Source organism: Cygnus olor, chromosome 1 (genome assembly GCF_009769625.2).
Source record: "Cygnus olor isolate bCygOlo1 chromosome 1, bCygOlo1.pri.v2, whole genome shotgun sequence".
Classification (NCBI taxonomy): Eukaryota; Metazoa; Chordata; class Aves; order Anseriformes; family Anatidae; genus Cygnus; species Cygnus olor.
The window spans coordinates 164460369-164488310 of NC_049169.1; the positions used below are offsets into that span (position 1 = coordinate 164460369).

The 27942-nt window shown below is 41.4% G+C and overlaps 1 protein-coding gene across 20 annotated transcripts in view; it reads left to right on the plus strand.

The window, feature by feature from the left end:
• The first annotated feature begins 317 nt into the window (after positions 1-317).
• Positions 318-27942, plus strand: part of MYCBP2 (MYC binding protein 2) — a 196025-nt gene continuing 168400 nt past the window's right edge. For 19 of the 20 annotated variants that reach the window (XM_040539587.1, XM_040539595.1, XM_040539597.1 and 16 more), the window contains exons 1-2: positions 318-952; positions 26131-26206. In XM_040539587.1, the coding sequence (XP_040395521.1) occupies positions 687-952; positions 26131-26206 (342 nt within the window). In that variant the 5' untranslated portion in view covers positions 318-686. The remainder of the gene's footprint in view (positions 953-26130; positions 26207-27942) is intronic. The other variant, XM_040539748.1, reaches the window with a different exon arrangement.

Genomic DNA, 27942 nt, shown 5'->3' on the forward strand with positions numbered 1-27942 from the left:
CGTTACAGAGCACAGCCCCGGGCGGCGGGGCGCTGCCACCTCACGGCTCAGCCGCCACTGTTGCTCTGGCCACCACGGTGCCTGAGGGGGGATGGCGACGACCCTCCCCTCTGGGGACCGGGGGCTGACTCCAAACGACCTTTCCCTCCGTATAGAAGGGGCGGGAGCGGGTCTCGGGCTCCGCGGGGCCGCCCCGGGGCCTCTAAAGGCCGGCGGCTCCACGCCGTAATGGAGGGAGGGGAAGGAACGGGCGGTGCCGATTCGCGCATGCGCCCGGCCCGGCCCCGGCAGGGAAGGAGGGAGGTGGAGGTGGGGCCGGAGCGGCTGCGCGGCGAGGGCGGCGGAGCGGAGGAGAAACTCCAGAGGGGAAGCGGCGGCCGCCGGCCTCCACCCCCCGGTAGCGGGAGGAGGAAGCGAAGCGGGCGGCCGGGCCGCTGCCGGCCCCGAGGTGCACGGTCCCGGCCGGAGCTCGGGCGGGCGTTTGGCTCCCCTCCGCCGCCGAGGGGAGGAGCAGCGGCGTCCCCGCAGCCCCGTCCCCGGCGGATGAGCAGCCCGCGGGGCGGCTTTGGCGGCCTCGCCATGGCCGGGCCCCGGCGGTGAAGGCAGCGGGAGCCGCCTGCGGCCGTGTCCGTGCCCGCGCCCGGCCGGGAGGCAGCGCAGCCACCAGGGGGCGGGCGGGGAGGGGGATGAGCGCTGCCGCCGCCGCCGCCTCCTCTGCGGGAGCCGCCGCCTGCGCCGGGGCCGAGGGCGGCTTCTTCTTCCTCTCGGGCGGCTCCGCGCCCATGGGGCCCGAGGAGGGCTCGGCCGGCGGGCTGGGCGCCCTGGCGCCGCCGTCGGTGGGCTGCCGGGGCCGCTACCAGCTGCTGCTCTCGGGGAAGGCCCTGGCCGACAGATACCGGAAGATTTACACGGCGGCGCTGAGCGACCGGGAGCTGGGGAGCCACCCGGGCAGGTAACGAGCGCCCATCCCGGCCCTGCGCCCATCACCGGGCGGGGGGCTCTGCCGCACCCCTCCCTCCCCGAGGCCGGGGCATGGCTACCTGTGCCCGCCTCCCCTCCCCCAGCGAGGCTTGGGGCGAGATGACGCCCTTTTCGCCAACGGGGGCGATGCGAGCCCCGGGCCGCCCGGTAGCAGGGCGATGGCTCGGCCCCGTGCTGCAATCCGGGGCCGGTACAGGATAACGGGACCCCGCCGGGGCTGGCCGTGCGGCTGTCACGGGCTAAACCAGCCCACGGGTGCCAGCCTCGCACGGCACCTGCCCGTCCTGCCGGCGGGGCCGTATGTCAGAGCAGCCTTTCACCATCCTATTTTTTTGTTCGTTTCGGACATCGCTGCCCGCGGGAAGCGGAAAGATGAGGGAGAAGAAATGGGGCGCCGCCGGGGCCCTGAGGAGGAGGAGGAGGCGGCTGCCTTATGGGAGGGGGGCGAGGGGTGGTGCTAACATGGGCACCCTCCAGCTGCTGCCCCGGTGCTCCCCGCTGTGCCCCTCTGGAGGTGGTTGGGGTCGTGGATGGCACGGAAATGGGGCCTTGAGCCGTGATAAGGCGTGGTGGGGGTGGCCTGACGGCAGGAAGGAAGACCCTTCAGTTGGTGTTGAGTTGGTAAGTGGCTGCACAGCACGAGGTGCTTGGCATCCTTGGGTGTTTTCTGGGTTTTGTTTGGTTTTCTGCCTGACTTGAACAGCAGGGGTCACTTCCCCCACAAAAGGCTGCGTATGGGAGTGTGTAATAGTGTAAGAAACTTAAAGAATAACGTAATCTTCCCAATGTGCTCTTGGCAAGTGCCAGGAACGTGTGCTCTCTAACACTGGCATTTGACATCTTTGCAATTTCTGAGTTCTCTTCAGATCATATGACAGGGAAGCTATACCTTTTTACATATGTATATATTTTTATATGTGTATAGATAATATATATGCATGTATATATTATGTATACATATACATATGTATACATATATTTATAATAAAGTATGTATATACATGTATATGTATAGTATTTATATATATATATATATGTAGTACCTGTAAGTTTTCTTACCCTTGTTCTTCCTTAGCCCAGCACTCATGCCTTTTTCCTTTACATCTTTTTTTCCAACTTTTGAGCATTTAATCTTGGGACTGCAAGTGCTAAACGTGAAGAAATCTATGTTAAGCTTTAATCAGATGTGATTGTTCAGATATTTAATCTGAATTTTTACATTGACATGCCTGTACTATTTAAAGCTGTAGTTTTGAGCTTTTGTCCTCAATGGTTTTTGGTTTCAGCATAATTCAACTGGTATCTCTTCTACTTACTGTTGTAGAAAATACTAGCTTTAAGTGGGTGTAAATTTCAATATTTTTAATACATTCTTAATGTATTAATTTTGACTCCAAGATATCATAAATTGCATTCATTTTGAGTCTGTTTCCAACTAACAGGTTACTATGAGAATGACAATTAAAAGAGAAATGATGACATTCAAAAGTTGCTGTGTATCTTCAATTTTGAAGACTAGAGTTAGTCACTTGTCTTGGCTACATTTTATAATCTTGCAGTAAATCACAGAAGCCAGAATCTTCTGTACGGGGAAACAGATTGTGTTAAGGTATTAGGCAGGTGAATGCCAGCTAATTAATTATGGTGAATACAGTCAGTCTGGATAGTAGGAATTTTAAGAGGTTTAATGTTTAATAACCAGGTGTTGCTCACCATCTCTTGATACTGACCCCTAACATCTCTTGTATCAGACTGATGGCAGCCAACGCACTGCTCATCATCTCCACCCTTTTCCATAGCAATGTCAAAACATTCCAGTTTAAGATTTGAGAATTTCAGCTACCTGGTGGTCTTTAAAAAGAAATTGTGAGACATTACTAACATTTTCCTGTGCTCTAGGGCTCTCTGCTTTGAAGGGTGATAGTACAACCTGCTTGCGATATGTTGACATAGAATTTTTGCTTCATGTCTGCAAAATTGTGCTCTGCACTTAATAGTGTGATCAATGCCTCATTGAGCCCTTTTATTCCAAACACTGACTTAAATGTTTATGAAGAACTAGAGATCCATATTAGAATGCTTGTGCACAGAAGAGGAAATGAGGCATTGTGAAGAATGTTTAAAAGTTGCACGTAAGATTAATTTCACATTTGCAAGGTGTTTGTGCTAGCTGTCACCTGAAAACAATGAATATCATGTGGTGAGTAGGATGGAGTAATTTGCTTTGAAACAGCGCTAGCAGTGTTTTGCATATCCTCCTGTAATGCTGGCCGTGGTGTTACAAAAACTTTGGTCGCCAAAGAAGATGGTTTGGTTGCTATGCTTGTTACCCGCACCATGTTTACATAATTATTTATATAGTCTCTTGCAGTAACAGATTAGAGACTCATGCTGGGTTAAAATTAACTTGGCAAAAATGGCTTGTTGTAATCCAGCCTAATTCCCCGATCTGGCTCACCTTGCGATTGTACCCATGCTTGTGACAGCGTGAGGGGAAGGTTGCACAGAAATCTTTGCACAGAGAGGTGGGAGGAGAGAGGCTGCTTCTTTTGCCACCAGTGCCAGTCTAATAATTTTATGAAAGGGAGCAGAAATAAAGTATCTAATCCTGTAATTTAATGTACAGCCATCTTTGGTCAGATGACAACTTTAAGAATCTGTTACAGTGCAGAGCAGTGGGAAATTTGCATGTCAAATCAAGATTGGTTTGGAAGATGAATCTATTCTGAGTATGTTTAATCTGTAGTTTGTGCTTTGTGGCTACCAAAATACATGAAGGTGATCGTTAATGGCATTATGGCTGGTATGGCCATGAGGGTCTGTAAAACGCTAGTAGGAAGTAGGAGCCTCTTCAGGGGACAAATAAACGTTTCATGTTATTAGAACATGAACCCACTCATACATGGCTTCTGAGTGGATGAAACTCGAAGTCTCCTCTCTGTTACTGAGAATAATGGAAGTTCTTAAGTGTTTTCACTCCTGAAACTTTGTATTTACAAAATAGGGCACTTTAAAGGTATTTTTGATTTTCACGTTTTGCTGTCTTCAAATATATATATATTTTTTCTGATATATCACTTGGAATTTAATCCTAACAAACACCTCTATCCAACTGAATTGCTGCTACTAATTCTTGTGTATCTCAGGGCTTTCCCTAGACTGTCAGACCCTTTGCTTTTCTTTTACTTGTGTACATATACTAGAAGAATATCAGGTAGGTTTATTGTGTTCTTTGAAATCTTCTGTCATATACAGATAGAAATGAATTTGTAATGGCTTTTGTGTGGCCTGTCTTGTAATGAAGATGTTTACTGAATAATTTTGACTAATGTGAGTTTTTAATATTATAGTGACAATATATTCTGAAATGATAGTAATTTCACACTCACATCTGAGTGTTTTCCCATCTGGTTTGCAGCTATCAATTGATCTTTACCAAAAAGATAGATTTTTTTTTTTCCTGAAGAATGTAAACTCAGCAATTGTGAGAGTAACATCAGGCAGATAGATCCAAGAATGGTTTCTGAATAGCTGCTTCTTTGATCCCATATGCATTTTCAATTACTTATAAGGACTGTGTCTGGATTTCTCTAGTAATATTAGGTGTCAGAAATGCAGCAGTATTTATTGAATAATAACGAGTAATAATATTGAATATACTCTTTATGCTCCTTACTAAAGTGAGTCATCCTGCTGAGCTTATCAGATTGTTAATTTGTTCTTTACATAGTTGCTAGAAACAACCTATCAATTAATGTAGAAGCATTAGGAACTTAAAAATACAGCTGCTTTTTCTGGATTACCTTTTTTTGTCCATTACTTCCTTGCTAGAGTTGCCTCTTTTATGTTAGTTCCCACACAGAAAAAATTGTATTCGTGTTCTGGGAAGAAAAAAAACAAATCTAATGATGTGAAGTGGCTTGCCTTGAGACCAAGGAAAATTTCAGTTATTGCTGGAGTATAAGATTTCTGCTATTGACCAGAAATCAGATGGGTGTTTCTCCAGCCATTTTGACTGAAGAAGAGGCAGCCAATGTCTTTTGTTTCATGATGATTCTTTCCACTGGATGATAAAGAAACTTGGGGAGGTAGGCCAGCTTATCTGCACTCATAGTGGTAAACTATACATCCTTTGGAGCAAATTGATCACTAGTTCATTGTTTAGGCCTTTCACAGTTAAGTGAAAGTCTAGTCTTCCCATATGCCCCTTATGCTCAAAATGCAACGCTTATTTGGCTGTGGAGTACTTTAAAGTTATGCTTTATAAATATATACTCTTCAAAATTTTATTGGAGAAATGCTATTGAAATAATTCACCTTTGTGCTAAGTTGTTAAAGCATGTGTAGAAACCATGTTTATTATATTTAGATATATGAAGTTTGTGTAGATGTGGTAGTTGGTATACCAGAAAGCCTAAATTTCCTAAGATCTAAAGTCTTTACAAAAGCTATAAGCTGCTTTCTGTTTGGGACTTGATACTTCTTTTGTTTTGTTTTTGTTTGATTAAACTATAATTGCAAAAAGCTTGGAAGTATTCATTTGATTGTAAAAGTAAGGTTAGTATACATAGAGACCAATAAAATGATTAGTGGTGTGGGTTTTTTTTTGTGAAGAACTAAGTATTCTTTTCCCGCTTTACTCCTGTAAAAAGATTTGCTTCTCTGTTTTTCAATTCTTGTGTTTTGTAATGTCATTTTACCAAAAAGAAAGTTGAAGCAAGTCCGTATGTAAACTTAAAACTTTATTTTATTAGAAAATTTGTGCGCTGCTGAATCTTACATTAAACTAACCTTTCCTTTTGAAAAGCTAGTAAGAGTTGCTCTCTGCTTCAGGCATTTTAGCTGCAATATAGCAATGCTTTAATACTTTATTTTCAACCCTGGATATGGGGAGAGCAGACTTCAGGTTACTCAGGGAACTAGATAGTAAGGGCCCCTGGGAAACTGCTTTTGAAGGCACTGGGGTCCTTCAATGTTGTTCACTTTTTGGGTACCACCTCTTAGGAGCACAGGAACAGACAGTTTGAAAATCTTGGAAGTCAAGGAGGCAGGACAGAGGCTGAGCAGGAAATCACGAGAAAGAGAGATCCTGATCCTTCTACAGATCAGGAGGAAAAAGAAAGTATGGACACTGAAAGTAAGGTTGGGTGACATGGGAGGACTACAGAGATGCTGTTGGCCACTGTAGGGAGTTCCCAATCAACTCAAAGCTGCCAAATGCTGTCCCAGTTTTCAAGAGGGTCAAGAAAGAAGATCCTGGTAATTACAGGCCTGTCAGTCTCACTTCAGTGCCTGGTAAAGTTATGGAGAAGATTATTCAGGGAGTTATTGGCAAATGTCTGAAAGACAACACAGTCTTTGGACACAGCCAGTACAGGTTCATGAGGGGAAAGTCCTGTTTAACAAACTCAGTTTCCTTTTATGACAAGGTTACCACCCATCTAGGTGACCAAGGAAATCCAGCTGATATAATCTTTTTGGATTTCAGAAAAGCTTTCAATACTGTTTCTCACAGTATCCTTCTGGACAAAATGTCCAGCATACAGCTAGATAAATACATAATGTGATGGGTGAACGATTAATTGGCTGACAGGCCGGGCTCAAAGTGTTATAGTAAATGGAGTTACATCAGGCTGGCAGCAGTCCCTAGTGGAGTTCCATAGGGCTCCATTTTAGGGCCAATTCTCTTAAATGGTTTCATAAGTGACTTGGATGCAGGACTCAAGTACATATTAAGTTTGCAAATGACACTTATTTATGAGGAGCTGTTAGCTCCCGCTAGGGTGGAGAGGCCTTGCAGAGAGATCTGGACAAATCAGAGGGCTGGGCAAATCACTAATGATATGAAGTTTAACAAGAGCAAGTGCTGGATTCTGCACCTGGGATGGTGCAACCCTGGCTATATGTACAGACTGGGGGATGTGAGGCTGGAGATCAGCCCTGCAGAAAGGGATCTGCTGTTCTGATTGATGTCAAGTTGAACGTGAGCCAACAGTATGCCCTAGCAGCCAGAAGGGCCAACCATGCCCTGGGTTGCATCAAGCACAGATGGGCGTTGCTAGCTGGTCAAGGAAAGTGGTGGTCCTGATCTGCTCTGTGCTAGTGCAGCCTCACCTTGAGTGCTGCGTACGTGGTTTTGGGTGCCATGATGTAAGAAGGACATAAAACTGTTAGCATCCGAAGGAGGGCTACAAAGCTTGTGAAGTGCCTAGAGGGCAAGATGTGTGAGGAGCAGCTGAGGCCCCTTGGTGTGTTCAGCCCAGAGCAGAGCAGGCTGAGGAGAGGCCTCATGGCGGCCTGCAGCTCCCTCACAAGGGGAGCGGAGGGGCAGGAGCTGAGCTCTGCTCTCTGGGGACAGCGACAGGACCCGAGGGAACGGCATGGAGCTGGGACAGGGGAGGGTCAGGCTGGGTGTTAGGAAAAGGTTCTGCATTGAGACGGTGGTTGGGCACTGGATCAGGCTCCCCAGGGCAGTGGTCACGGCCCTGAGTCTGCCAGAGTTCAAGGAGTGTTTGGACAATGCTCTCAGACACATGGTCTGATTTTTGGGTGGTCCTGTGTGGAACCAAGAGCTGGACTCAATGATCCTTGTGGGTCCCTTCCAACTCAGGATTTCTATGACTATATGATTTATTCTGCTTTTAGTTAGTTGGGATTAACTTGTTGTTAAACTAAAGCCATGTATTTTATATATCCTTTTCACATATATTGTGATAATGGAAGTTGTTTTACAGATGTGTTTTGTTTTAGAGATGCTATAGTAGGTGCTTAGTCTAATGTGGTTTGTGTTTCTTCAGTGTTGGCATAGAAAATGGAATGGGAAAGAAGCAAGTAACCTGTCTGATTGCAAAATTGTTAAGAAGTCAAGTTGATAAAATGAGGTTGAAAGCACTGGCAAATAGACTAAAATTTCTAAGCACCTTTAAAAAGACAACGTGAATTCTCTCTTTCTCTGATTTGAAAAATTATAAAAAATGGAATCCATGAGGGGAATATTCTGTTTCTGTGGATTGCTAGAAAGGAATTTCCATTTTGCCAAAATGGATGTGGAAACCTCATTAGATGTCTAGTGATGCTACAGGAGACCTTTGTCTTTGTAGTCAGGTGTCCTTATATTTCTTATGAAGGAGGAGCGTATGTAATTTGGAAAGGCACTAGTGCATGTGATAGAATCACACTGTGTGGTTCTTGTATTTATTTTGGAGTACAAAATAATACTGTGTGGAACGTCTTGTTTTTCTGTCACAAGTTCAATTGCAGGCCGTGCTGGAGCCAAACAGAAGTTACAAAAAAAGCCCTGTGAAACTAGCTTTTGTAGCTCTGAGAGTGTGCTTGTATGAGAGCGTGTCAAGTATCAGCAGCTACTGTGTGAGCTGCTATTTAGGGACATTGGGAGTGTGGACCAGCGGAGAAGGAAAACAATTACGTGCAGAACATGTCAGTTTGTTACCAAATCATTTGTATTGGGAATGTACCAATTTAGCAGTAATATTTTGATCATTATTGGTTAAGGCTTCTTAGTGTTTATATCGTAATTGTGTCAGGAAGCATCTTTCCAGAAAATTATGACAGCAGATTGCTGCCTCTTTTTCCCATTATTGGCTCTTCTGTTTCAGCTTCAGGATTCTTATAGACACTATTTAAGCGTAGGTAAGGACCTATGTCATTTTGCTTTCTTGGTAGATTGATCCTTGATGTTTGGTGATCTCTTGTTACTGCTGCTAACTTTGAGGATCTTGGCTACTCAGCGTGTTCCAAAATACTGTGTTTCTAAAATAGTTTATCCTTTCTGAACGTCAGGTTGTGGATTATTGATGAGAATATTTGTATGAATGTGGTTGTAGGTGTTGGTATCTATACAGTGGCAAAATCCTCAACTGCAGCAAGACCTCTGACTCAATTATTAGCTTTATACTTGTAGTAGTCAACTCTGTTACATTAAGTTCATGTTACATGAAATTTCTTCCACTTGAAACCAGCAAACATTGCCTGAATATTCTGCTGAAGTTCACAAGAATTTGGAATTTTAATACCCAAACATAAAAATAATACAACTTCTAAGTAGGACAGGATGAGAAAAAATGGCATATTAGATTTGCAACATTTGTGGTTTACTTCATTTTCCTTAATATTTTAACCAGTGACTGATTTTTTTCTATTTTATTTCAAGATGGGCCACAGCTTTATGGTTAAAGGAATAATTAGAGCTAATTTTGCTTAATTGGGATTGGACTTCCATTTTTTAAAGACGTATGAGTTCTGATGGCAATTTAATATCAAGTCAGATATTCTGTTCTCAGCAATCTTCAGACTAATCTGCATGTCCCTGGGATTCTTCCACCTACTGATTCGAGACCATCTGTTTATGTGTTCCAGTCTCTTTTTTCTTTCAATGCTAGTTTGTAGTGGGGGTTCTTTTGTGTTTTTGTTGCTGTTTTGTTTTTAAACTGTGAGGGAATGCCAGTTAATGTTTTGATTCCAGTTATGCTAGCTGCTCTGGCAGACTGGTGGTCTGTTAAGTGACAAACAGAAGCGGTTAAGGTTAAGCTGGAGCTGGAGTAATATAAGAAGTTACCATCCCTCGCTGCTGGCTGTGTTAAATGAGTTGAAAGGGCTTTCTGCTTCGTGAGAGCTTGATGTTGAATTTGTGCTTCCACTGTGTGAGGATTTTTTTTTAATTTTTTTTCTTTCACATCTCTTCTACTCCCTGCCCCATCCCCTGCCATATTATGCTATTCCTCTTGGCCATGATATCTTGACGATGCTGTAGTAAATTCTTCTCTTGATATGATGGCTGATGTGTTTATAGAGGGCACATATAACATATCAGTAAGTCTTTTGTACTGAACCATTTCCTGCAAACTGTTTTGTGTCCTCCGTTTAGTTTGGAAACTGGACTCCTTACAGCATCTCTCGAAAACATGGTTGCATTTCTCCTTCTTACTTTGCTTGCCATAAACAGTGCTTCAGACTGAGATGCTGGTTGGAATAATAGTCTTAGAATTAATGAAAGCTTTTATATTTTAAATGTACTCTTGCTAAGTAATCTTTCACAGTCAATTCCTACCACTGTACCACTCCAAAAGATGAGTACTAGAAATTGGCACAGGAGAGTGGGCTACTTGTGTTCTAAATGGCTACACTAAGATACATGGTTTTTATATGTTTAAATATATGCTTCATTTTTTTCTTAGCAACCAATATTTCTTAGTAAATAGCATATCATAGCTCAGTACCTTCCTTCAGACTGATAAATGTGTGGGACTAAGTTTTTATCGTTATAACTGTACGATACTTCTTTCTTTGCATGTGATATATCTATCGCTACTTTAATGTAAGAAAACTGTGGGTATTTTTCTTAATAATTTAATAAGTGTAAACCTGTACTAGTTGCACAGCTTAGACAAGAAACAAAAGTTCAGCTACCTTGTCCTCACGTAAATCTGGAGCGCTTTGGTTAGATTAGTGCCATTCCTTATTTTTCATTTTCTTCCCTTGATTTTACTTGATTCATGTTCCCAAGCATAATCGTTTAAGGTAATGGTTTTGCAGCTGTGGTTTGTGAACTCCTGGAAAACAATTCATAGATTCTATGAAAGTGGAAGTAAGATAAGGTGAAAAAAAAATAAGCCCATTGTTAGTAGTTTTAAATTCATTAGAATGATTCAAACCACTGCTGAAAATTTTTATAGGTCTACAAATCTAAATAATTGGAAGTGTCATCTATAACTTGTGCTGCAGTGTCATAGGATTTAGATTGTTTTGATCATGAGCTCTGTCAATCTGGAAAAATACCTTGCTAAGAGTTTGAGCCTTAACAAGGTCAAACCCTGAACTCTTTGTTTCACTTCTACAGCATTCTCTGTCTTGTTGATAACATCACTCATCTTTTCTGTTGCTGAGCCTTTGTTTGTCTTTGTACAGATCCAATCCAATGATTGTCTTTATACAGATCTGTGGCCAGTCTTTTGCATTACATTGAGATGAGCTTGATCTTAAATACTGTATTCTCCTGTTATTATTATCACAGTTTCATCTCTCATGTCTTGATTTTTCTCGAAGTATTCTATCCCCTTTCTCTTCAAACTCTCTATCCCATTTTATCACTAGAATATGGTAGAATATAGAGTGTTGACCATTTGGAGAATGGTAAGTTTTCAGTAGTGTGCTCTAGGTGGTTGCTGCTTGTGCTGTCCAGTGAAGATGGTGCAGTATTTATTTGTTTCTTTGTAATAGTAGTCCCTCTGTCTAAGGATTTAGTACTGTCATTAACAGCTGTAGTGTGCTTTTTCTTTAAGTGTGCTCTCTTTAAGTAAAGTTCTTCCTTAATTTCATGGAGCTGATTCTCTAAATTAAAATTCTGCTGATATGATTTAAAAAAAAAAGAAAAAAGCTTTGTACATGCTTCAGTTTTGGTGGTCACATTTGGATAGGAAAGTGGCCAGAGGTTCTGATACTGTTTGTGCTATGGCAGAAAGACTTTTTTATTTTTACCTAAGCAAAAAAAAAAAAAATAGCCCTAAAGCTGTCTGTAGAGGTGAGAGATACAAAATGCTTTCCTTCACACTGAAAAACTAGAAGTAGAATGCTTTACTTACATGTATTCTTGCAGATCTAATTTCATGGATAATGTTTCAGCTAATTCATGAAAAATCAGGTAATTACAGAAAAGAAACTATACCTGTCAGTGATTGTGTTGAGAAAGCATTCTCTTTGTGCAGAGAATACTTTGTAGGTGTGCTTCCTTGTGCGTTCTCTGTGCTACTAAAACAGCATAAATATATCATAAACATTTTATTTGTAAAAGGGAAATTTCTAGATACTGTTTTGCAGTTCTGCTGTTCTGTCATGGTTAAATTAAAATCAGATCTGTTTCACTTGTATAGTTGGTTTAAAGGTTTAAAAAGGATATTCCAGCAGGCTGAATAACCTGCATCCTTAAGCCTCCAAAAATTAGATTTTCGAGGAAAAAGGATGCTAATTGTTTTAAAAATTCATGTAATAGTAATAATAATATAATGTTATGTCATAAACTTGATAAATTGCTCTGAGTTATGAAACTAAGTCGTCGTGATTAAAACGATGTGCAATTGCTGCTCACAAACAGCAGCACATTAAATTCCCAACTGAGAAAGTAATAATTTTTTTTTCTTTTTCTGTACCAGAGTGTGCAGGAAACAGTCCCAGACTGTAGTAACATGGCTGTTAGCCTTAGCTGTATTCCAGACGCTTGATGTCTTAACTTACCTCTAGCTTCTGCTTAGCTCTGTATTCTTCCTCATGCAGTGTTCTCCCAAATCTATCAGACTCCTTTTTTGATTTTTTTTAAACCTTTTCTCTTCAGATCCTTTAGAAGCCCAGTTTAGCCTGTCCTACTATCTTGCTTCTGTTTTTCTCCTATTTTAATTGGATTGCAGTTGATATTCCTTGCCCTGATTTACAGATTGAAGTGGCTAGATTTTTGATGATTTTTCCATTTGTAGATAAACTGCTTAAGCTCTGACTTGCCTTTTATATTGGCATGGTGAAAATATACATCAGAATGCTTTTTTTAATAATGCAAAGAAGATAGTACAGAAACTGGTAATGGTTTGGGGGACATACACGTGGCTGTTACAATGACTGTTGAGCTATTGCTCACTTTAGTAAAAAGTAGTGGAGTTCCTCAAACATTAGATCTCAGAAGTACCACATGAAGATAGTAATGCTAGTAATGCTTATCAATATTTGAAGTGATCTGAAGATAATATTTTTTTTTATCAACAATCAAAAAAAATCAAGCTTTTATTATTTTGGGAAAGAATTGATTGTACTCTCTAGTTTTGTTTTGAGATCTGTCACTCAAGCTGTGTGGTTTCCTTCTCCAGTGATTCTCACCGGTGAGTTCCTTAAAACATCTGCAGCCCACGATGGAAAGTAATAGTACTTCCAGTATTTTTCAACAACATCTACAGATATCTTCAGGGCAGAGAAAGCAGTGATATTCTTTACCTTTCCTTCAGTAAGGCTTTGGACACTGTGTCCCATGACATCCATGTAGACAGGCTGACAAACTGTGTGTTAAATAAGCAGGCTGTGAGTCCAGAGGCTCACGATCAGTGACACAAGTGACACAGAGGAAGGCCTCTAGTAGTGTACCACAGGGGTTGATGCTGGTACCAATACTGTTTAGCATCCTCGTTAACGACCTGGATGTTGAGACAGAGTGCACCCTCAGCAGATTTGCCAGAGAACAAAACCAGGACTGGTGGCTTATACACCACGTGGTTGTGCTGCCATTTAGAGGGACCAGGACAGGCTGGAGAATGGGGCTGAGAGGAGTCTCATCAAGACCAGCAAAGGGAAACGTACAATCCTGCATCTGGGGAGGAGTATCCACAGGCACTAGTAAGTGCTGGGGGGCTGGCGAGCCGCAAAGCAGCTCTACAGAGGAGTAGTTTGGGGTGCTAGGTGGACAACAAGCTGACTTTGAGCCAGTAATGTGCCCCTGTGGCAGAGAAGGCAGTTAGCCTTCTGGGCTGGGTTAGGAAGTGTTGCCAGCAGGTCGAGGGGAGGTGATCCACCCTGCTCAGCTCTGGTGAGGCCGCATCTGGAGAACTGAGTTTGTCTCCTCAGTACAGGACAGACATGGAGCTACTGGAGAGAGTCCACCAAAGGGCCACACAGACGCTGAAGAGACTGGAGCACCTCTCCTGTGAGGAGAGGCTGAGAGAGCTGGGACTGTCAGCCTGGAGAAGAGAAGGCTCAAGTGCAGTCCTGTCAACGTGTGTAAATACCTGGTGGGAGGGAATGAAGAAGAGTTAGCTAGGCTCTTCTCGGTAGTGGTCACTGACAGGACAAGAGACAATGGACACAAAAATCATGGAATTCAATCTGAACACAGGGAAACACTCTTTATTTTTTTTTTTTTAAACTGTGAGGGTGGCCAAGCACTGGAACAGGTTGCCCATAGAAGTTGTGGAGTCTCCTTCCTTGAAAACTTGAAAATATTCAGAACCCAACTGTATATGGTCCTGGGCAACCATCTCTAGCTGACTGTGCCAGAGCAGGGCAGTTCCTAGAACCACAGCATGGTTGAGGCTGGCAGGGACCTCTGGAGCCTATGTGGTCCAGCCTCCTGCTCTAGCAGGGACACCCAGAGCTGGTTGCCCAGGACTATATCCAGGTGGCTTTTGAAGGTCTCCAAAGAAGGAGACTCCACAACCTCTCTGGGTCACCTGTGCCAGTGTTTGGTTACTGTCCAGCAAAGTTATCTCCCTTCTAACCTACATGAGCCTGTGATTTGGTAATTCTTAGGAAAGTAGCCCAGGATGAGAAAACATTTATAAGAGGTTTACCTGTTGTCTTCTGACAGGAGGTGTCCCAGGGAACAAACCCAAGGGGTGTTGAACAGTCTCGCAGCAGAGCTGTGCTCAAGCTGTGGTGGTCATGTTACTGTAAACATGTATTGGACCTCCATGCCGTAGTTCAAGGGAAGTAGAGGGAATAAGAGGGGAACTGAAAAGGTAGCAACAGATGCAGTTTTAAATAAAAGCTACGCGGTTGTCCTAACATTCCTGTAGGAAGAGGTGCGTGGTAACAAGATCCAATTTTACTATTTCGTATCATCAGCTCTGTCACGTGAGCAATTTCTGGTTTGTCCCAACATTTTATTGACTTCCCTTCCACCCTTCCTTTGGTTTTATATTTGATGGATGTTTATCGGTTGTTAACAGCAATGGTCTATGCCCTGTAAAAAATAAAATAAAAAAAAAAAGTAAAAAGCAAGTAACTTCTTGCAATAAAGGAAGAAATACAGTCCCACAATTTTGAGCTCTTCAGCCTTGATAACCCTTTTTTCTTTAGTGTTCCCTTTCCACTATTTTGAAGCCCTTAATAGTTGAACTTCCATAGCAAAAAGACAGTGAGTAGTAAGTGTCTTGCTGACAGGCACACTAGTATTTATCAGCTGTGGTTCTCCGTTATGCTATGTGATGTTAAGATCAAACTTGAAACTGGATTACAAATTAACAGCTGTTTTGGAGCACTTTGGAGGATGGAGTAAAGGGCATGGGAGATAGGGAAGCCCAGCAGAGGCTGCGGTTGCTTTAATGTCTCTCTGTAATGGGTCTACCCTTCATCTATGTGATCACGTATCAGATAAATTATTTAGAAGATAAAGAAAAAGCACAAAATACACATCATTGTAGTTCATCAGAAGAGTACTGATATTTTTCTGCGTGATTGAAAACTGATGCAGATCCAGTAGAAAAGACAGTAGTGCCTCATGATATGTTAAAACAATTGCAATCAGTGATGAAGGCAAGAATAGAGAACTAACAGGCTAGAGAGTAGTTTGGTGTTTTCACAAACCTGATGAAATTCCTCTGTATGTTGGTTGGAAAAACTGGCAACAGGCTGAGACAATTTCAGAGCTATTAGGAATTATCTTGGAGACTTCATAGATGTATGAGGTTCAAAAGACTGATACAAAGCAGATTGATAAAAAGTCCCTGAATAAAAAATGGATGAAAAAAGACTCGATGTACTACATCGAGCTAGACTACATTTCTGAAAGTACTGAAAAAAATTTTCTAAATCAAGGTGGTAAGTTAGACAAAGTGGATATATGATGAGCCCTGTCTGGCTGTTGTGGTTTAACCCAGCAGGCAGCTCAGCACCACACAGCTGTTCGCTCCACCTGCCCCCCTCAGTGGGATGGGGGAGAGAACTGATAAAAAAAAGTAAAACTCATGGGTTGAGATAAGGGCAGTCTAATAGAACAGAAAAGGTGTGTGTGGGGGGAATACAAAAAATACACAAAACAAGTGATGCACAATGCAATTGCTCACCACCCGCTGACCAATGCTCAGCCAGTTCCTGAACAGACCCCCAGCTAACTCCCCTCAGTTTTATTGCTGAGCATGCCACGATGGCCAGCCTGGGCCAGCTGTCCTGGTTCTATCCCCTCCCAGCTCCTGGAGCACCCCCAGCCTGCTCACTGGCTGGGCATTGTGAGGAGCTGGAAAGTCCTTGGCTCTGTGTAAGCACTGCTCTGCAACAGCGAAAACATCAGTGTGTTATTAACAATAGTTTTCCCCTAAATCCAAACACAACATCATACCAGCTACAGTGAAGAAAATTATCTGTCTGTAACCAGGACACTGGGAAACAATACTTGGTCACTATTAACAGTTATCTAAAATTATTTTTCAAAAAATATGGAAGAAAATTAGTACTTCCCCCAAATAATTTTAAGTGTTAAACTTATTTTTAGTCAGATGATAGTTAAGTTTGGATCCAGCTCTGGGTATGGACCCAGCCTGTCCTTCAACTTAGCTTGCTATGAACTGAAGCAAGCCCAGAATATCTTGTTGTTGTAGATCAGCTAGGAGTATAGAGATCTCTACATCTAGCCTTGGGTCTGCTCTGGGAAGCACACTGAACTTCAAACAGATGCAAATAAGAAAAGTTAGTGTTGCCCCCATCTACTCTGGCTGAACTGTAGCCTTCCTGTAGTTGAATATTTTTTGCACTGCCTTCCAGCTGCTAATTTGGCTGCTCCTGTTCTAATGCAAAGTGGATTTGATACCTGTTGAGACACCCACTGTGGCTACGTGCTGCCAACCGGCCTGCTGCCAGACAGCCCAATTCCTGGAGCAGCAGTGGTTGTGCATCTGGATCTGTCCTAGGTCCTGAACTGCTCCATCTCGGCAGCCGTGTTTTCGGAGAGAGGATTGAGGTTGGAGACGGAAAAAGTTTGTAGGTGATGCAAAGTTGGGAAAGATTGCAAGTAATACTGAAGATAATAACCTCAATAAATGTTTAGCTCTAAGGGAAAACAACCAATATGAACAAATGTAAAACCAAAGTGAATGAAAGTTAAGGTAAAAGTTCTTCATGATAGCTTCTACACGTTATATAAAATTATGAAGTGAAGGTGTCATGCTGTTGGAGTGGTTTTGTTTTTGTTTTGTTTTTTTTTTCAAAGTGCATGACAGATTCTTTTCTGTAGGAAACCTGAAGTAATTCTCGGCCTTTTGTTTGTAGCTGAGGATTGGGGGGTTTCATTGTCCCTTTTCCTGAAAAGCTAGGTATGATTATAAGATAATGAAATTCGTGTCAGTGATGTAAACGATCTGTGGTTTAAGCTGAAGGAACTGAGACTGTTTAATTGGCAGAAGACTTTTATTTCTCCTGAGAATTGAAATAAATTCAGGCTGGTCATGGAAAAAGAGGAAAATAAACTTTTTTCTACCATGAAGAAGTAAAAAAAAACAAACAAACATTAAATTGTCATAAGGGAGATAAAGACCTCACAAAGACCTTTCTCGTAGGATTACCAGACATGATGACAGCATGATCAATAGTATCGGCAGTATATTGGCAGTATTTAATAACTTCATAGGGAAAACACCTGTCAAGAGTTGTTGTGGGTTAACCTTGGAAGGGAGCTAAGCAACATGCAGCCACTTGCTTGTTCCTCTACCTCCAGGGGAATGGAGCAACAAGAAATGAAGAGTAAAAGTAAAAAAAAAAACAAAACAAACAAACAAAAAAAAAAAACCCACAACTTGAGTTTTGACATAATTGGCTAATTATTGAGGGAAAAGTGGAAGAAGAGAGAAAGAAAACAAAAGTGATGCAAAGGCAATGACTCACCACTCCACAGGTTGACCCATGTTCATCCAGTTACTGAGCAAAAGATAGCTAACCTCCATAAGCGCCTTATTTTCCCTTTTTTTGCTGCTGAAAATGTTGCTATAAGGCATGGAACACCCTTCAGTTAGTTGGGGTCAGCTGCCTGGTTGTGTCCCCACCAACCTCTTGTGCACCCCCTGATCTATTCAGTGGGAGGTCAGGCATGCAGACTGAGAAGCTGGAAAGGCCTTGATGCTGCACAAACGCTGTTCAGCTGTAGATTTCTTGTGGTTTAATCCCAGTCAGTAGCTAAACATCACACAGCTGCTGTCTCACTCCCCCTCCTCAACAGAACAGGGGGACAAAATAGAATGGAAAAGTGGGATGAAGGAAGGACAGGGAGCTCACTCACCAATTAGTGCCACGGGTAGAACAGACTCAACATAGGGAATATTAATGCGATTATTGCCAGTTGGTAACACTAGAGAGCAGTGAGAACTAAAGGCAAACTGAAAACACCATCAACACCAGTCCATCTTCTGCTTCCTCCTCCTGAACTGCATGGGGGAACAGGGAATGGGGGATACAGTCAGTCCAGAACACTTTGTCTCTGCTGTTCACTCATGGTTATTCTCTTCTCCTGTTCCCACATGGGATCCCTCTCATGGGTGCTGCCCTTTCTGAAGTGATCCTACATGAGCTTCCCATGGGCTGCAGTTCTGGCCAAGAACTTGCTCCTGTGTAGGCTCTCCGCAAGCTTCAGCCTCCTCCAGGCCACATCCACCTGCTCCACCGGGGGCCTCTCCACAGGCCGCAGGGGAACTTCTGCTGCGTGCCTGGAGCATCTCCTGCCCTCCTTCTGCACTGACCTTGGGGTCTGCAGGGCTGGTTCTCCCTCCTCACTCTCCCAGCTGCTGTTGAATAGCAGTTTTTTTTCTTTCCCCTTCCTTAAATCTGCTCTCCCAGAGGCCCAACCAGCATCACTCTCACTGGCTCAGCTCTGGCCAGCAGCGGGTCCCTTTTGGAGGTGGCTGGAGCTGGCTCTGATCTGACATGGGGCAGCTGCTGGGCTCTGCTCACAGAGGCCAGCCCTTGCAGCCACCCTGCTACCTTGCCACATAATCCCAATACAATGTTCAGCTAACAACAGTGTGTTATCAGCATTGTTTTGGTTCCATATCTAAAGCACAGTGCCTTATGAGCTGCTGTGAAGAAAATTAACTATATCCCAGCCAGGCCCAGTACAGGAATGAAGTGGAATTTGACTTTCTCTGCTGGACCAGGGAATGGAAAAATTAACCTTTTTGGTTCCTTCCTACACACTGCTTTTAATGATTCTAGACTATTTTCCACTTGTCAAATTATGTTCTAGATTGTCTGTACATTTGAAGTTTGAAAAAGTGTTGTTAAAGATCGGGTACACACTGTCCACATTACAGAATCACAGAATGGCCAAGGTTGGAAGGGACATCTGAAGATAATCTAGTCCAACCCCCCTGCCGAACAGGATCATCTAGAGCACATTGCGCAGGATGGCATCCAGGCGGGTTTTGAATACCTCCAGAGGAGACCCCACAACCTCTCTGGGCAGCCTGTTCCAGTGCTCTGTCACCCTCACAGTAAAGAAGTGCCCCCTCATATTCAGCCAGAATCTCCTGTGCTTCAGTTTGTGCCCGTTGGCTCTTGTCCTGTCGCTGGGCACAACTGAAAAGAGGCTGGCTCCATCCTCTCAACACCCTCCTCTCAGATATTTATATACATTAATGAGGTTTCCCTTCAGTCTTCTCTTTTCCAGGATCCGTTTTCTTTTCAATTGATCCATCTGCACAGAGCAGCTATTGATGTTGCATGTAAGCATGTTTTTTGTCATGCGTTTACAATACCCACAGGTATTGGTTACATACAAGATACTGTGTGTATTGATTCAAGTGATTGGCTTGTCTTAATATAAGCATATATTTTAGGTGTGGTGGTATGCTTTTCATCCCTTGTTTTCTTGTTAGCTTTGCATAGTACTGCAGTTTTCATTATGCTAATTCCCATAGAAGTCTGCTTGTATGCCTAAATTTGCTGTGTTTGCTGATCCAGATGGTGAACAGATGAAAAGCTCAGTATGTCTCTACTTGGAAGCATAATCAGAAACATAGCAAGGTACCAGGAAAATGCTAAACTCAGGACTAGAAAAAATGTACTCCTTCCATAATGTAGAAGCAAAGTTACAGAGCAGTCAAATTTTACTTCAGTATGTAAACACTGAGGATCACAGTATGGTTGAATTTGGAAGGGACTTCTGCAGACTGTCTAGTCCCACATTTCTGCATAAAGTAGTCTTTTTCTGTAAAGCTAATTTCCAGTCAGTTGACTGATAGTGTGTACAGGTGCACAAGGTTATTCCTTCCCAGATGCAGGACTTCGCATTTCCCTTTGTTAAATGTGATGACATTCCTATTGTCCCATTTCTTCAGCCTGTTGAGGTCCCTCTGAATGGTGGCATAACCATCTTGTGTATCAACCATTCCTCCAGATTTTCTGTTATCTGTAGACTGGCTTGAAGTTGGACTCTGTCCTATTATTCACAACCCTGTGACCCAAGCCATTTGGCCAGTTTTCAGTCCACATTTATCTACATTGTACTTCCACAGTTTGTATGTGGGATGTTGTGACTGACGGTGTCTAAAGCCTTACCAATGTTGAGATAAACAATATCCATTGCTCTCCTGTTACCTGCCAAGCCAGCCTTTTTGTTTAGAATGAAAGTTTGGTCAAGCATGATTTCCTCTTCATAAATCCAAGCTGACTGGTGTCACTTTCTTGTCCATTTCATTTGCTCAATCACCTTTCTAGGTGATGAAGCTGACAAACCTGTACTTCTCCAGGTCCTCCATCTTACCTGTGAAGACAGGAGGAACGTTTGTTTTCTTCAGGTCCTCAGGAACCTATGCCAATTGCTATGACCTTTCAAAAATTATTAAGAGTGGCATTGTAGTATCAGCAGCTAGCTCCCTCAGTACTTGCAGGCACATTCTGTCAAGTCCTGTTGACGTGTGTATGTCCACTTTATTTAAATGTTCATTAACCTTATGCTCCTCCACTGAGGGTAAGTCATCCTTACTTTCCCTCTGGTCTCAGTAGCATGTGATTGCTGAATTCTAGTCTTATCATTAAAGATGGGGGTGGTCAAAGTGACCTGGTCCTTACCTTGTTCAGCATTGGGCTCACGTTTTCCCTAGTATTCCTTTAGTTACTTGTCCTTTTTGTCCTTCATATCCCATGCCAGATTCAACTCCAGGTGGGCATTGGCTTTTATACACCCATCCCTGAACGCTCAGGCAGTGTCTCTGTATTCCTCCTGGGTGACTTGACGCTGCTTCAACCTCTTGTGTGCTTCCTGTGCTTCCTTTTTATGCTTGAATTTTGTCAGGGGCTAATTGTTCATCCATGTAGGCCTCACATCACATTTGCATGCTACCTGCATGTGTGAACAGGCTGCTTTTGAGCTTGGAAGTTGAAAATGAACTCTCCTGCACGCCTTTCTCTAGGAGACTGTACTCCCATGAGATTCTTCAGAGTAAATCTCTGAACAGGCTAAAGTCTGCTCTTCTGAAGTCTAGGGTTGTAATTCTGCTTTTGCCTTGCTCCTTTGTCTCAGGACTCTGAACTCCACTGTCTTGGTGTTAATGCAGCCATGGCTGCCCCCAACCTTAATTAACCCAACTGGCTCTTCCTTGTTTAAATGCCAAGTCCAGCAGCATGCCTTCCCTCGTTGACTCCTCAATCATCTGTGTCACGAAATTACCACCCAGGCCACTCCAGAAACCTACTGCGTTGCTTGTGCCCTGCTGTGTTGTCCTTCCAGCTGATATTGGGATGGTTAACATCCCCCATAAGGATCAAGGCCTGTGAGGTTTCTTGCAGGCCTCATCAACTTTTTCCTGTTCAGGCTGCGTGTAGCTGACACCCAAAATACTGTCATATTGGTCTGCTCTAATCCTAACTGTTAATTTCTCAACTGGCTTTGAGAGTCATCGAGAACAGTGTCAACTATTTCATCTCCTGTGTAGATCATGAAAAGGACAAGGACAATTCACTTGCATTATGCAACAACTATGATAGATGTTCTGGTGAAGTTTGGATGTGGGAAGATAAAGGAAAATCATCAAACTAAATGGTAGAAATGTGAAAATTACTGTGTTTGCAACATCTTTTGAGGTATAAATTAAAACCTCCCAGAGACTAAAAGAAGGGAGTAATGAAGTCATTGCATTTTTCAGGCAGTCATTTTATATTGATGCAACTTGGTTTACTCAAAATAATCTTCTCTTCCTCATCTCTCTTACAAATAAGTCTGTAGTATTTTAACTCTGCAGCGGTGACTTAGGAGTAGTGGTGCTTCTGTGTGCTGTTGGGTGACTGTAAAGATAAGTCTTTGAAAAAACTATGACTATCAGATGTTGTAATATGTTTATTTAAAAAAGAAAATCACAAAGGCGTTTAGACTTCCTGCAAATCCAGTACCACCCTGACAGTTTGCTAGGTAGAACTTGAGGTAAATAACACTCAGCACACAAAACAAATTTGAGAAGGAACAGAAGTTTTAAGTTCATGAATCACATCAGGACTGTTAAGCCTTGGGGGAAGTGTTCTGTTTGCATTTCCTCAGGTTTTCCAAACAGAGTAAGATCAGTGGTTTTGAGGCAATCGAGGAGCATCCCCCTAGCAATGCAGCAAATATTGCAAACACTAGCTAATGCTACTTCTGATTTGAAACCAGATGAGCTAAACATGCTGTTACTTCCTACCACTAGAGATGCCACAAAGCTGAATGGAAGTTGCAGTTGTGTCATTTAAAAGCGCAGCAATCAGTTGTCGCCTTTTTTTTCCTTTTTGGTTTGAGACAATTGCTAAATATTTGAGAGTAGAACATTGAGAGTTGAACATCTGTGTGAGTTTACGTCTTTGCTTTTATTTTCAGTGGATTTTTCTCTAGAAGCTGTAATAGCACTACTCACGCATCCTTTGCCACAAACATCTTACTGTTAAGGTCTCCTCGTGTTCTTTACTCATTTGATTCCCTTTGTGGTCTAAATCAAAATTAGTAATTTAGTCTCAAATGCTAAACAGTTCACAGAAAACCTGCCTAAGTCTTGCTGATAATCAAAGTTTGGTTTGTGTGTGATACTGATAAACAGTATCAATAGCTGGCTTGAAAGTTAAAGGCTAAAGACCTTTTGTCACTGGAATTAGACTGTCAGCAGAGAGTTTCAGGACCTTTGCACATGACAGTTTACAGCAATTTACAATTGTGAACCAAAATTTAATTAATAATTTAGCTAGAAAATCCAACTGAACCAAGCTATATCAGGTGTTGTTAATCTTCAGCCAGTAGAAGAAACAGGCAGATAATTAATGCTTGTGGTTTTGAACTGGAAATGACTCATAATCTGCTTAATGTTATTTTTCATGAAAATACTTGACCACATATTATCTTTCCTATCTCAATATTAAACCTGCTGTCATAATGGCGTGTAACTGTAGAGCTGTGAATATCATGTATGTCTTTGTTACATGCAGGTAAATTATAAACAGGTGATATGAATATAGAAATGTTTATAAAGTTAGTGTTGATGGGTGTTTTTGTTTGCTTATTTGTTTTTAATGATTAATTGCTTACTAGTTCTGAAGTTTCTTCTGGATACAGGGTGAAAGTATACTTCCTGAAAAAAATGTTTGAATTTCAGTATCCTTGAGATTTTGTTTTAAGAGAAGAAAACAAGGAAGAGAAATGTGGATTTTCAGTATGGCTTTTCTATACTCAAGTAGTTTGCATGCAAAATTTTATTTAAGCCTAAAACTTGCAGAAAATAATGACTGCAGTAGTGGAGCGACTAGGTAAAGCTTATATTTGCAGCATCTGTAATAGTTGATATGTAAATGTAGGAGATCACAGCACCACCATTTGAACTCTGAAAGAGGAAGTAAGCCCATTGCTGATCTTTTCCACTCGCTAACTGAAGAAAACATTGTCTAGGTATTATTGACAAATGAAATTAGTCCTTAAAATGACAAGGGTTTTCTCACTTTGGAGACGAGCCCAGTCTTAGAGAGGAGAAAAAGGAGGTTTCATTTTGAGGTGTTTATTGATAAATACACACAATGAGAAAAATAGGCACCAAAATAGGGACAGCTCCTGTGAAATATTTACAAAATGGAAAGGAAAAAGTGCTTGTAATGTTTGTAGACTATAGCAAATTTGGAGACTTTACAAGGATTTTGGCAGGCAGGATTAAATTTGAAATGTCTTGGCAAGTTGAGTTACTGTCCTTTTTTTTAAAAAAAAAAAGAATAAAAAGAAAACCCCTCTTGAAGTTGGCTCTGGTAAGTGCAAATTGTACTGTGCAGTTGTACTGTACTAAAAGGCACAATTAAAAGTACAACTAGGTAAAGAGTAATGCAAGCTCAGTTTGGAGGTTTGCAGGAAAAAGTTTTCAAGTTATGGTGGGTTGTGTGAAGCTGGCCAGGTAATACCTAGAATACAGTTAAGTGTGACCTTGGAGGCATATGAGGCAATTCTTCCTCCTCTGCTCAACAGTGAATAAATAAGTATTGTCTTAGTTTTAGTCATTGTGGTTTACATTTGGTATGGACTAAGAGAGTCCACAATAAATCCGGACTTTTACACGTGAATTTAGGATAAAAGTATTATAAGAGGGTATTTGGTCCAGAGAAGATTGAGTGACTACAGAACAGAAGGGACTACAGTGTTCTTTATGTTTGACAACAGAATAAGAATTGATTGCATTAAACTGTAGTAAGGAAGAAGAACTTGTCCAGTATAACTAAATAGTGGAACGGACTATGGAGGGTGGTTGTAGAAATTCAGACATCAGAGATTATGTGGATTGTTACTACTCCTTCCTTCCTCTTAAACATGTTGGGCAGACTCTTATATATTAATCCTTTACTGTTGAAGGGACCTTTGGAGGTCATCTAGGTTCTCTTCATAAGCTTTAACATACTGTATTTTTCCCCCCCTCAACTGAATTGCCTCTCTTAACTCCAGGATGATGGTAGTTGCTCCTTTTTATATACAAGACTCAAAATTTATAAGAAAAGTGGGGAAGTGATTTATTTTTGCAGGAAGTGTCTTGAAGAAGTATGTGCCACCCTCTGAGTGTTAATAGATGAAGGTGGGAAAGGTGATGAAATTTCTAGTGGGCGGCTTTTCTGGGATACTCTTTGCAGGGTTTCTTTGAGCTTGTTTTGTGACTGGTGAGTGTCAATCAAACTTCAGTTTCTAGCTGTTGACTGCTGGACCACAAGACGTGTATCCTCTTGAAGTCTGAACACTGTATAGGAGAGAGTTGTAAGCAGTATGTTTCTAGTCCCTCAACACTATCGTTCAGAACAAAGTTGTCCAAATAAAATATTAGATCACCCTGGTTCTCAGTCTCTTTCCAATTTGTTCCCTGAAATTGAAACTTCTTACTACTTGTGATTTTCAGATTCCATAGTTTTATTTTTCCAGTTAATCTGAACTGTAAACCATTTGAGTAATGTTTGAGTGGCACAGAAGAATGTTAGTACCTGCTGCTTAAAGTTCAGTCTAGAATGAGCTGTATGCTGCACAGATAACATCTGCTTTTTTTACAGAGGGCTTGTAGTCTGAACAGAATAGAGAAAGATAGGGTAGGTTAAAATGCATACATCTCAAGCAGAATTTTCTTGGAGGTGGTGACAAATGTCTATGTGTGTATGGTGTCTTTTATACTTCGGTGTCTTTTTTTGAAGTTTTGTTTGTTTGTTTGTTTTTCATTGGATAATAAAATAGAGGAGAAAAATAATGTGATAGGAATGAGGTGTGGGCAGAAGAGGATTAGAGGAGCATGTGTTAGCTGGAGCTGTGAAGGGATGGGAATAAAAAGTCTGTACATTGAGGCTGTGGAAAGAACACACAAAAGTTTAAAAAGTGGCATGTTCAAATGTTGTAGTTTCCTTCCATCACCTGAATGCTCTGCCAAATGATGCATCTGTAAAGCTGTTTTTTTGTATAGGGAGGCTTGAATCTTTATATCTGGTAAAGACTTCACAAAAGGTGTGTGTTCTGGTGTGAACATTCTGGTTTTGGTAGGACCAAAACATATTCTGGTTCTAATGTAACCAGTTATGAATCATTAAGAATTCTCATTTCTAGCATTGGTATGGTAGTAATGGGCTTGTAATAGAAACAGTGATGGGCTTGTAATAGAAACAGCAGGGTAAAAAATATGAAATGGAGGGTTCTTTTTTCTTGCCCTAGCAAATAGTCTGCTTAAAATAATGAGAGTAAAAGTTCTTGATCCAGTGGAGCATTAGGAAAGCACAATTTTAAAGACCTCTGATTTGTACGCTGAAATTTTGACTGTATTGGTTCTTATTGCTTAGGAGAAAAAGTTTTAGAGGACTTATTACAGATTTTTATTTGCTGGTACTGCTGTTTACCATGGGAAAATGAAGGAATTTTAATTAGTTTTTTCTGCTCTTTTTTTTCAGGAGTAAGAAACTTTTTAGCAAGAAAAAATTGAAAAGGAAACAGAAGACTAAATTAAAAGTAAAAACACGTAACAAGGTAAGTCTGTAACTAAATTCTAAAAGTTCTGACTGAAAAACGAGAGTAATTTCAGTTGAAAGATGTGAGAAAAATAAAAATTTATTTGTTTTGAAAAGATAACAGTCCAGCTTTTTTTTGTCTCTTTACTGCTCTCTGTGTGACTGTGATACCAATGTTAACCTTTTTATTCCATGTCAAACATTAGTAGCAAACACAATTGGATATGAACAGTGTTTTGTTTCCCCAATTCCTAAACTTTAAGTAATGCTAAAAAACATGTTGGTCTTAAAGTTAAATTTTAAGAAATGTATGTCTGGCCGGGAATTAGAGACTACTGCTGTAAAGTTCTGTCCATATTGGCTGAAGGAGAAAGGGAGCAAGCACATAGTGTCTACATAATTCAAAGTTATCCTTGAAAATTCCTCTGTACTGGAATAGATGATACTTAACAGTTTGTATTAATATTTTCTCCTCTGTCCCCATCGCTTTAAACACCTAGGAGCAGTACAGTGAACTTCATCAAAATGTTTACATGCTTTACTTTTTGCAGAAGTCTAGGCAGAAGTAACAGTAGTTTATAATACTGCTTTGCTGTATTCCTTCTCTATTAGAGAGCTATTATTTCTCCATTAAAGGCAGAGTTTTGGAGGGATTTTCATGAAAGCTTACTGTAGGCATGGAGGATTATTCCTAGGTTTCTACTGTAGTCAATGAAGTGAAAGTAGCTCTTTTCTGGAATGGGTCTGCAGGACACTACCACTGAACTATCCGGTGAAAGCACTTTCTAGTCAGTTGAATGCTCCTGTAATACAACTAAGCTGTAGATTGCATTGGCCATCTTATCTGTCTTTGCCAAACCTCCTGCAGTTATTCTATCTCAAGACGGATGACTTTGGGAGGATGAAGCAAACACAATATCTCTTAAGTTTGTGTTGCCTTTTTGGATACTTACCAGATTGTTCTGCTTATCTCAAGTAGTGCAGCTCCAGACCAGGGTATAGAAGAGACTTATCTTCAACACTTCTCAGTACTGTACAGTGAAGTGTTTCTAGTTCAAACTAAATTTTTAACCTTTTTTTCTGTCACTGTGAAATTAAAGTTTTTAGCCTTGTTCCCTTCATCCTTTTTATCAGACCCCCTGTCAACACAGAAAAACAAATTGCAAATTAGAAGAGACAGGGCAGAAGGTTGTTAGTCTTTGTGTGTTGTCTGCTGACAGAAACTTGTGTTTTTAAAGGAAGGTAACATATTTGATCACTGTTACTATATAGAAGGAAATTTGTCTTTCTGGATCACTGTTCCCTAGTTGAACTATTAATCAGGAAGCTAAATCCAGAAGTACTGTTCCCCACAAGCTTCATAGTCCAACATATTTCTTGGATTTAGTTGCATTGGATAAATGGATTCATAGGATCCTTTCTGAATGGCTAGAGGAGACATGAGCACAATGATTAGACGTGAAAGGTAAATAAATCAACTAAGGTAAATATTTGTTGCTTTAAACACACTTTTCAATAATATGGCAACATTTTCAATGTCTTCTCTATCACTCAGTGTTTCAATCTCAAGAGGGCATCCATTTCTAAACGATGTTTGAACTGTTCAAAGAATTTGGTTAGGTTTTATGCTGTGTTACACACAGGTTAGATCAGATGGTTATTTTAGGTTTACCGTCTTTAACAACAGATTAACTTTCATATCTTAGCTTATAGTCTATTTCCGTCACATCTGAGAATAAACCATTCTTGCAGTTA